The following is a 9,283-nucleotide window of genomic DNA, read 5'->3' as shown; positions in this document are numbered from 1 at the left end:
GTGTACTAGATATATCAAATATATATCAACAGTGAGAGCATTTGTGACATTTTATAAATTTTATACATGGGCTTGGCTTCGTGTTTGCTATTTTTGCAAAAAATACCTAATTACATACCTTTTTGTGATAAAGTTTCCTTTAACACCACTAAACATATCTTATCCCTTAGTAATTCCTCATTTAGACAATTTATAACTAATGTAAAAAATTAACATGGGGAGAAAAAAAGCTTCTACCACAACGTTCATGATTGATAATAACATGATTAGAGATAATAACCCTATTACTGAAGAGTGCTAGCATATCTCTCTTTTTTTATTTAATGAAAGTGGATTTCTCCAATTTTTGTTTTCAATTAGTAGATTAATCCCATTTTCAACACCTTGCCCACTCACTTAGTAATAATTAAAGTGTTAATTAGCTGATTGTTTGAGTGCTTGCAGCAACCGATAGTTGGCTAGGAACTTTAATAGCGGCATAGAAAATGTGAAAATCAAACACAAATTTCAAAAACAAAAAATCAAAAATTAAAAAGTACGGTTTAGTAACTATTTTAGTTTTTGAAAATTAAATCTAAACATTTATATGCTTTTTTTCTTTCTAAATTAGGTATATCAATCAATTAACATATGAAATATGAAATATTTATTATACAATTGATAGACCAAATTAAATATAATTCATATACCATTAACATCGTATCTTGAAAATGTTGTTTTAAGCGATGTGTGCGAGCGCTTGTGTTGAAGAAATTGAAGGAGAGAATGTCAAAGAAATTAACACAAAAGAGAGACAATCTCTATGGAAGAAATAAATTTTTGTGCCTGGGTGGAAGTGGGAGCATGTGACAATAGACTTCCTGTTTGGATTGCCTAGGATGCCCTCAGAATATGATGGTATTTGGGTAGTAGTCGATAGACTAACTAAGACGGCCAAGTTTATATCAGTAAAAGTTACTTTTACCCATATGGTTTGATAAAAGCTTCATAAATAGTCCCTATGGTAGGGTCGTAAGAATTATTTAAAATGATTTAACAAACCATAGAGACTATATATGAAGTTATGTCAAACCATAGGAATTAAAATCTAAATTTTAAAATCATATGGACTAACTTTTAACTTTATCCAAACTATAGGGACTGAATCTGGAATTTAACCTAATTTATAATATATTACATAATAAATATTTTAATTTTTAAAAAAAATTGAATTGAGTTATAACACCGTGTATACTATATTTCTAAATATATTTTTTTTATTTAATATAATTCTACATTTTAAATATTAAAATTCGAATTTTGAATATAATAAAAATATAAAAATGTTGATTTGAGAATTTACATTATTTGGACAACAAAATTCAGAAACAATTTTCAGAAACAAAATTTGGATTGTCTGCAATACACATATTCACAGAATTACATAAAACAAAATGTGGATTGCGAAGCAAGCAGGCACTTAAATTAGATATCTATTTAGTTATTGAGATTTTGAAAAAAAAAAAAAAGACGACATTTTTAGTCAATGGGGTTTAAAAAATAGTTTAAAATGGTCCATTATATTAAGTTATAAACTATCTTTTAAACCCCGAAGGACAAGAAAAAAGAGGGAGAAGAAAAAGAGAAAATATTAAGTTATTAGATTTATCAAGTTAACGATTACATCGTTAGTCAACTAATTACCTAAGTCGTTTTCGACTATTTTTACAAACCTCATAAACTAGAAACATATTTAACAAGATCTATTATAATTACAAAATATAAAAAGATAACATACACTTGATCCCTGAAGAGTGAGATTAGTGTCTGTTTTATCTCTAAATTTTTCAAAACTTACCAAAAGGCAAAGGAAGATGAAGAAGAAAAAGGAAGGAGGCAAGAGAGAATGGGAGAGAAGAAAGAGAAAGGGATGAAATAAAAAGAAAATGAAAAATATAATATACCTTATTTAAAATTTGTCATATCATTTTCTTATTAATCAACTAACGATCAAATTAATTTGGAGACCGTTTAAAATCATTTTTCAAACCTCAGAGATTAAAATATTACCTTTAAAACTTCATTATCAAATAAACATCAACATTATACTTTTGCACCCTACAAAATACTTCATATTAAGCTCACATATTGTGCTTTAAATGTGAAACACTTCTCTTTACCAAATCAAATAAATGAAGCTCTAAAATTTCCTCAACTTCCACCAAACCTACGCTAAATTGATGTAGCCAACCCAAATTAGATGAGCATTTAATATCTCATCATATAAGTTAAATATATAGTTTCAAGTCACTTCTCTTTTTGAAATGTAATGTTTTAGTGATAACTAGAATAAAAGAAGAAATGAGTCACTTCTCTTTTTGAAATGTAATGTTTTAGTGATAACTAGAATAAAAGAAGAAATGAGACAGTGGAATCCAAGATATAATGGCCTGAAACTGCAGATTCTACCCCAATAACAAAGGGAGCCTAAATCAAAGTACAATTTATTTTCAAGGATATAAAATATATCAACCAAAAAGCTCATCAATCTATTACAATAGTTGCATACATCTCATGCAGCTGTTCCATGGAGACCCCAAAGGCCAAACCTACAGTTCCAAACTGTTTCACAAGTTCACAAAAAAAGTTACAGAAAAATGAAGGTATACATGGATCTACAGATAAAAGAGAAATCATGTAAAAAAAGATCAAACTGCACCAATTTAGAGCAAGAACATCATATTATACTACAGAGATGCCTTTTTTTCTTAATCTTTCTGCTGGGGGAGAACTGGGAGATTAAACATATTTTGCAGAGATATCGAAATTTATACGGGTTTTTCTTTAGATTCTTCGTACTGGGGATGGCTTAAAGATTGTAGAGTTGCCATGGATTGTAAAACACCCCCTAATACATAAGTAATGGTAACAAACTTCAGCTCAACACGAGTTTTACCCTTTGAAACGAACCACGATGATTGAGATGTCGTCTTTGCTTTCCCTTTTCAGTGCTTCTGCTGCTAATTGCTTTGCTGCTCTCTGGGGATCCTTGGTTTTTCTTGCTATATCCACGGCTTCTTGATTTGTCATGACCTGAATATCACAAATTTTTGAGAAACTTAAAACATTCAAAATGGAATACTTGTTGCAGTTTGATGGGAAGCAATCACCTTCCATAGACCATCACTTGCTAAGATAAGAAGCTCGGTGTCAGAGTCAACATCGGCATTCGTTATATCAGGATCAGATCGCAAGTGTGTCTTGAGGTTCTTGTCGCCAAATGCTCGAGAAACTGCAAGCTGCCCGTTCACTCTTGCAACATCTCCTAACATGACATAAAATATAATCGAATTATTATGAAGTCAAACAATTAAAATCATAGCAAGCTCAGACTGTATGACATCATTAACCGTAACTCCCATAAGAGAGAAAAGATTTTGTGAATAAATGTGGCTCTTAACCTTCATGTGCGATTCAGGATATATCTAGAAGTTACTAGAAGAGGAATTGGATATTTATAACACCACTTCAGATGGAGACTAGAAGTCCAAATGTCGGAAAAGATGAAAAATTGAAAAGGGAAACAAAAAAGGAGAGCGAAAGATGTGGCATCACTGACTACAAAACAACTCTGATGCTAAACCATTTGAAGCCAGTCCCATAACCTGTTTTTTGGTCTCAATCTTTTAAGAAAGTGTGCAGTTAGTAACTTCTGCTGTTCCTCTCCCATCCTAGAAAACATTCTTAAAATAGTAGATTTTGTTAATGAAAGCATTAACAAAAGAAGACATTGATGGCCACCTACCTAGGATTTAATATCCTACGAGTTGTAGGGTCAGGTGGGTTGTCCCATGAGATTAGTCGAGGTGCACAAATACTGGCCCAAACACTCACGAATATTTTCTAGTTACTGAACACTTCCAAAGCCACACCCTAATTTAGTTACCAAATGCAAAAGTTCATTCTAGGAGACTACTTAGGATTTTCTATGACAACAGGTAGAAATGATTTCTCATTTCCTGTTTCCAATTGTGACAATTTTCTTTTCGCTGGCAAAAAAGTGCAGAGAAGGGCAAGTGTTACAGTCTGACACATCATATCCGCTACTTCAAGATAATCTGATGGTCAATGTTTTCTAAGTTTCTGTCTCACATCCAATAAATGTACCTTAAGAGGAGATATCGAACATTGGCTGATCATTAATCATAGAGTTAACAGAAGACTGCATGCTGAAATAGCATCCAGAGGAATCATGATAAGTATCATCTCCTAGAATCAAGAAAGATTAGAGAAGGCAATAGTGACTTGACATTAGCCATTTTCACCTTCAAATGTCATCAAACATTACAAAGTTTCTGTGACTAGTATGTGTGCACTATCGTGTTGGAGCTTTGGGGAAAGAGGAACAATAGGACCGGTAGAGGGCTAGAGCATCATCCTAACAATGTTTAGTTCCTTGCTAGGGTTCCATGTAGACATCAATACGAAGGTATTTTTTGTAATCACTTGTTAGGTATTGTTTTGCTTGATTAGAGGTTATTCCTTTGTGTTGTATCTGTCTTTTGTGGGCTCCTTTTTTATGTCCTTGCATTCTTTTACCTTTTTTTTCCAATGAAAGCTTGCTTTCTCATTTTAAAAAATAAAAACAAAACTTAAAAAGACAAAACAAAACAAAACAAAACAAAACAAAAACAAACAAACAAACAAAAAAAACAAAAACAAGAAAAGAAAAGGAATAAACACAGAGAGAGAGAGGTTATCCCCACATTCTCACATAGAACCACATTCTCAATATGCACGGAGAAGAACAGAAAGAATTTATCTAATTAAAAGATCACGAGAACATGGAGTGAATTTCAAAGATCTGAAAACAATGTTTGCAGTAGAAACACTCTTTAAATAAAAACCGATGAAACATTTAATTCGAAAGCAGTTTTTAACATTGTTTGCAGCAAATATCAAATGGCCATTAATCGTTTCCTTGTGAGTGTCTGGACCACCACCATATTTAACAACATTTGATGTTAGAAAATTCATTAGATATTCAGTTTTCTGAGTAGATGACACAAAAAAGCTTGAACCTACAACATAACGTGCATTCTCAAAAACAAAAACAATTAGTAGCATTCATGCAACACGGTCACATTGCACTTGCATCTAAGAGAGCTGACAAGAGAAAAATGCATGTCTGCTAAGGTATGAACACTTGCATTCATGAGGATACATCAATGCATCACATTACCAGACCTGGCATGTTAGAGACAAAGCCACCTCTGTCCTCAATACTTCCTCGCTCAGTGTTTGGCTCGTGATCAATAGACATTTGCACTTCCTGCCCTTTTTTTGAAAGGACTGCACGCGAATCTCCAACATTAGCCACCCATAATTTCTGACCGTTTATCAAAATTGCAGTGACGGCAGTGGATCCACCTCTTCCTAAGTCAGGACTGTGTGAGAGTATTGCTTGGTCTGTCTTCTCGTAAGCCTTAAAGATAGAGCTGCCGGGATTCGACCAGAATTCCTCCTGAAGCAATCACAAGATATCATGCCAAGATGTCAGTAAACACCTTCCTAACTAGCATTCATGAGGGATAAAAATAGACATCCAAACTTTTGAACGAATTAATGTTATTCCCAAATGAGTTTTGCCAGTAGTGACAGCTGATAATTGATAATATATTGCAATCTTGATGGAACAATAATTGCACCTAGCGAAGAACTTACATCCTTCAGTATATTAGGAAATAGATGCTTCTGTAGATAGGCGGGTACGCTGTCTCCTAAATGTCCATCATATATAGCAAAAAGGCCTAGCTCACGACCGTGCACAGTAATAAATTTAGCAACATGATAATCCTCCATGGGATGATTTGCTTTGCCTTTTACTAGGCTAAACCCATACCTGGCAGGGCAGAGATTGCCCCTGCCCTTTCCAGAGCTACATGATGAACGTCCTCCTACAAACTGAAGACAAAGGGAAATTCCAATTCAAAATAAATCTTCCATAGTTTTTATTTCATTATCAGTAATATCAATATGAATGTGCCTAATAATAACTGGCAATATTGGGGTGCTACTCACGGATGCAATTTGCTAGTGAAATGTTCCGATCTTTTTCCACATTCAAAAGATAAAACAAAAGTTCATTTCAAAGAAAAATCCAAAAACGTTGGATTTCGGACTGTGGATGTCATCATTGAACCAAATCCCTCGTGATATATATGAATAACGAGAAACTAACAATAAAGAGTTTCTGACCTTTTCCGGTTTACTCATCAAATTGCATAATCTTAAATGAACAAACAAATAGCAAGTATTGGCAACTTTGAACCTCAAGGAAGAAAGAGAAGTTGACAATTCTTCCAAACATTGTTGCGAGAAGACAACCACTTTTATTGGTCGTGCTGTATTCAAAACGAAAACTTGCATAAAAGCAAGAACAGAACTAGTTCATAATCCCAACCCATAAAGTTAGTTACCATGTTGAAACAAACTTAAACAAGAAGCTCCTTCTAAAGGTAACAAGATCAGCTTTATCTAATAAATCAAGAACAAGTCCAAATGATGACTGATGAGTGATCGGTATAAAAGATACCCAGAGACCTCAACGTAGCTCAAAGATAGATCATATAACTCATCAAGCTCAGAAACAACCCCCTCACAAAGTTCAACAGAAGTCAACACATACCGTAATGAATTTAACATAAAACCAGCCAAAGGAGAAGTCAGGAGAGATTACTACCTGAGAATAGACAGAATTGAAGCAACATAAGTTATCCATACAATTTATTCTTCCCACTTCACCTTCTTTCCCCTTTCAAGAATCATCCACCTCAATAGCAGAAGAGAAATTCCTAAATTTCTCCCGCAAAAAAGATTCCCACAACAAAAGGGAAAGCAAAAATCACAGAATCCTACAAAACTGCAAATTAAAAAAAAAAAAACAATTCCGATCAATCAAACGCCAAAGACCCATGATAAAAAACATCCCAATAACACCAAAAAGTCAAGGGAATTACAAAAAAAACAATAAAAAAAAAATACCAAAAGGGTAGCTCAGAAGTCGGCTTACCGATCCACAAGTGGTCGAAAATTGGAAGAAAACGAGAAAATAGAACAACCCCAGAAGCTGAATTATTGAATAATTACAAAGAATCAGTGTATTGGGAAGAAAAAAAAGCAAAAAAAGGAAGGCTGTGATGAAGAAGGAATCGATGAAATTTTGTGTAACCGTTGTAGTTGAGTTGGGGTAAGTCCACGCGGTGGGAAAAGAAAGAAATCGCAAAAAAGGAAGAGGAAATGGAAGCCTATTACCAAAGGAGGGGCAGAGCTTTCCCTTATTGACTTTGATTTTTAGTGCTCCTTTTTCTCTTTTTCTTCTTCTTTTTTCCACCCAATTGTTAGTTGTTTACTGACATTGTGCCCTCTTTTTTGCTTTGCTTTTCTTTCTTTTCCTTCATCTTCATCATTGTTTTCTTTTCTCTCTTCTTTTTCTTTTCTTTTTCTTTTTTTTTTTTCTCCTTCGTCATTATATAATATATTGTTTTATTATATGAGTCTCGTTTGATTATTTTTTATAAATATTAGGCTACTGTAGTACTAGAAATATTCATCTGAAAACGTAAAGTTTAAAATAAATTTTAATTATATATAAAAAATTTATCCATATAATAAATAAATATTATGTATTTTTAGAACAACTAATATTATCTTAGCTTTTATTCAAAAAATTAATATTCTTTAAACTTAGTTTTTATTCTCATACATTTTAAAAGTAGTAAATAGAAATTTTAATTATAAAAACACATTATATTAGAAAAATAAATTTTAAATGCAGATTGTATATAGTCTGAACTTTTTAAATATAAAAAAATATTTAAAAATATTTACACTTTATAACCAAACGTTTCGAAAGTACAAACACTTTTGAAACATTTTACAATAAATTATAAATATTATTGAGATTTTTCTATTTATAATAATTTTCCTCATATTATATATCTATTTCTAACTTACTATAGATAGCATTTTTCTTCAAAATTTGTGTACTTTTTGTAACGTATTTTCTTTCCTTTCTCTAAATACTTTCTCCGATTAGGAATGCTTTAACCATATAACTATACATAGATTACAACTCCTTATCCTTCTCAACAAGCATATGCAATCAATTGGAAAATTTTGAATTTTGCACATGATCTAGACGTCGATCTCCCATATCCTACAATTCCATCAACAATTTCATTATGCAGCTTATTTGTCGAACATATATCTAATATTCCATTTGTTTGGTTTTTTGTTTTTTATTTTTTAGAATTAAGCTAGTAGACACTATTTCCACCTCCAATTTTTTTTATTTGTCTTATCCCTTTTTACTAATAGTTTAAAAAATTAAGCCAAATTTTAAAAATTAAAAAAATAGGTTTTTTTTTTTTGAAATTTGACTAAGAATTCAACAACTGTATTTAAAAAAGATGCAAATTATGATAAGAAATTAGGAGAAAATAAACTTAATCTTTAAAAAATAGAAATTAAAAAAACGAAACCATCACCAAACAAAACATGCATAGGTATTTATAAGAGGAGCTAAACTAAGAGTCTAAATATCACTAATATTTACACAAAATTACTCATAAAAAGGTAAAAAAAAATTAAAAGAAGAAAAAAGGTAAACTTGGAATTTCACGAATATTTTGTTTGGGCTCGCACGTGCAATCCGAGTGGGGGAATGGGGTCCACAACGTTTGCCAAAGTCAGCCATTGTATTTCCATATGGAAACCTCGATTTGTTCGTATTATTTTGTCTCTACCAAAAAAAAGTCTTTGCTATGAAAATTCAATTTCTTTTGGGTCTATAAATTTTGTCTATTTATTGGCCTTTCCCCTTTTGACTCCGTCAATTACTATATTTTATTTTCTTTCCCCTCATTAGTTTTTTTTTTTTTTTTTTATTTTTTATTTTCTTCTAGTTTACTTTAAAACGTTTAAAATATCTACTTTTATTTTATTCCTAAATGTTTTATTCAATAAATTAGTGTGACCATTTTAAGTTTTCAAATTCTTTTTGTATTGTTGTTATTTTCACCGTTTAAATAATATCATCAAACCCATTTCAATACTCGTCTTAGTCGATATTTGTTTAGCTGATATATATCTAACAAACATTAGTATAGTTCAATGGTTATAGTATCGTTTTATTCTTTTGAGGTCGAAGTTAGAATATCCACTTCAATATTTGTTAATTACAAATATGCTAATAATACACATGTTTAAAGTAGAATTATCAATTTGTTGAGCAAATGATGAC

The 9,283-nt window shown here is 31.7% G+C and overlaps 1 protein-coding gene across 4 annotated transcripts; it reads right to left on the bottom strand.

Moving 5' to 3' along the window:
• Positions 1-2,467: 2,467 nt before the first annotated feature.
• On the bottom strand, positions 2,468-7,531 carry LOC120069079 (putative protein phosphatase 2C 9). Of its 4 annotated transcripts, none has more exons than XM_039020753.2 (6): positions 7,052-7,531; positions 6,722-6,901; positions 5,704-5,943; positions 5,227-5,503; positions 3,150-3,304; positions 2,468-3,072 (listed from the first exon to the last, which is right to left on the bottom strand). In XM_039020753.2, exons 2-6 carry the CDS (start codon positions 6,758-6,760, stop codon positions 2,932-2,934), a joined length of 852 nt encoding a protein of 283 aa, XP_038876681.1. In that variant the 5' UTR covers positions 6,761-6,901; positions 7,052-7,531; the 3' UTR covers positions 2,468-2,931. The 4 variants fall into 4 exon arrangements, with proteins under 4 accessions (XP_038876681.1, XP_090163576.1, XP_038876683.1 ...); XM_090307450.1 differs by having other exon boundaries at positions 6,668-6,901; positions 7,052-7,392; XM_039020755.1 differs by lacking the exon at positions 6,722-6,901 and adding an exon at positions 6,668-6,721 and having other exon boundaries at positions 7,052-7,366.
• Positions 7,532-9,283: the final 1,752 nt, after the last annotated feature.

The sequence above is a fragment of the Benincasa hispida genome, chromosome 11 (genome assembly GCF_027475165.1).
Source record: "Benincasa hispida cultivar pf3 chromosome 11, pf3_genome.v1.1, whole genome shotgun sequence".
Classification (NCBI taxonomy): Eukaryota; Viridiplantae; Streptophyta; class Magnoliopsida; order Cucurbitales; family Cucurbitaceae; genus Benincasa; species Benincasa hispida.
Note: the sequence above shows the minus strand (reverse complement) of the source record. Positions and strands in the feature narration are given on the sequence as shown.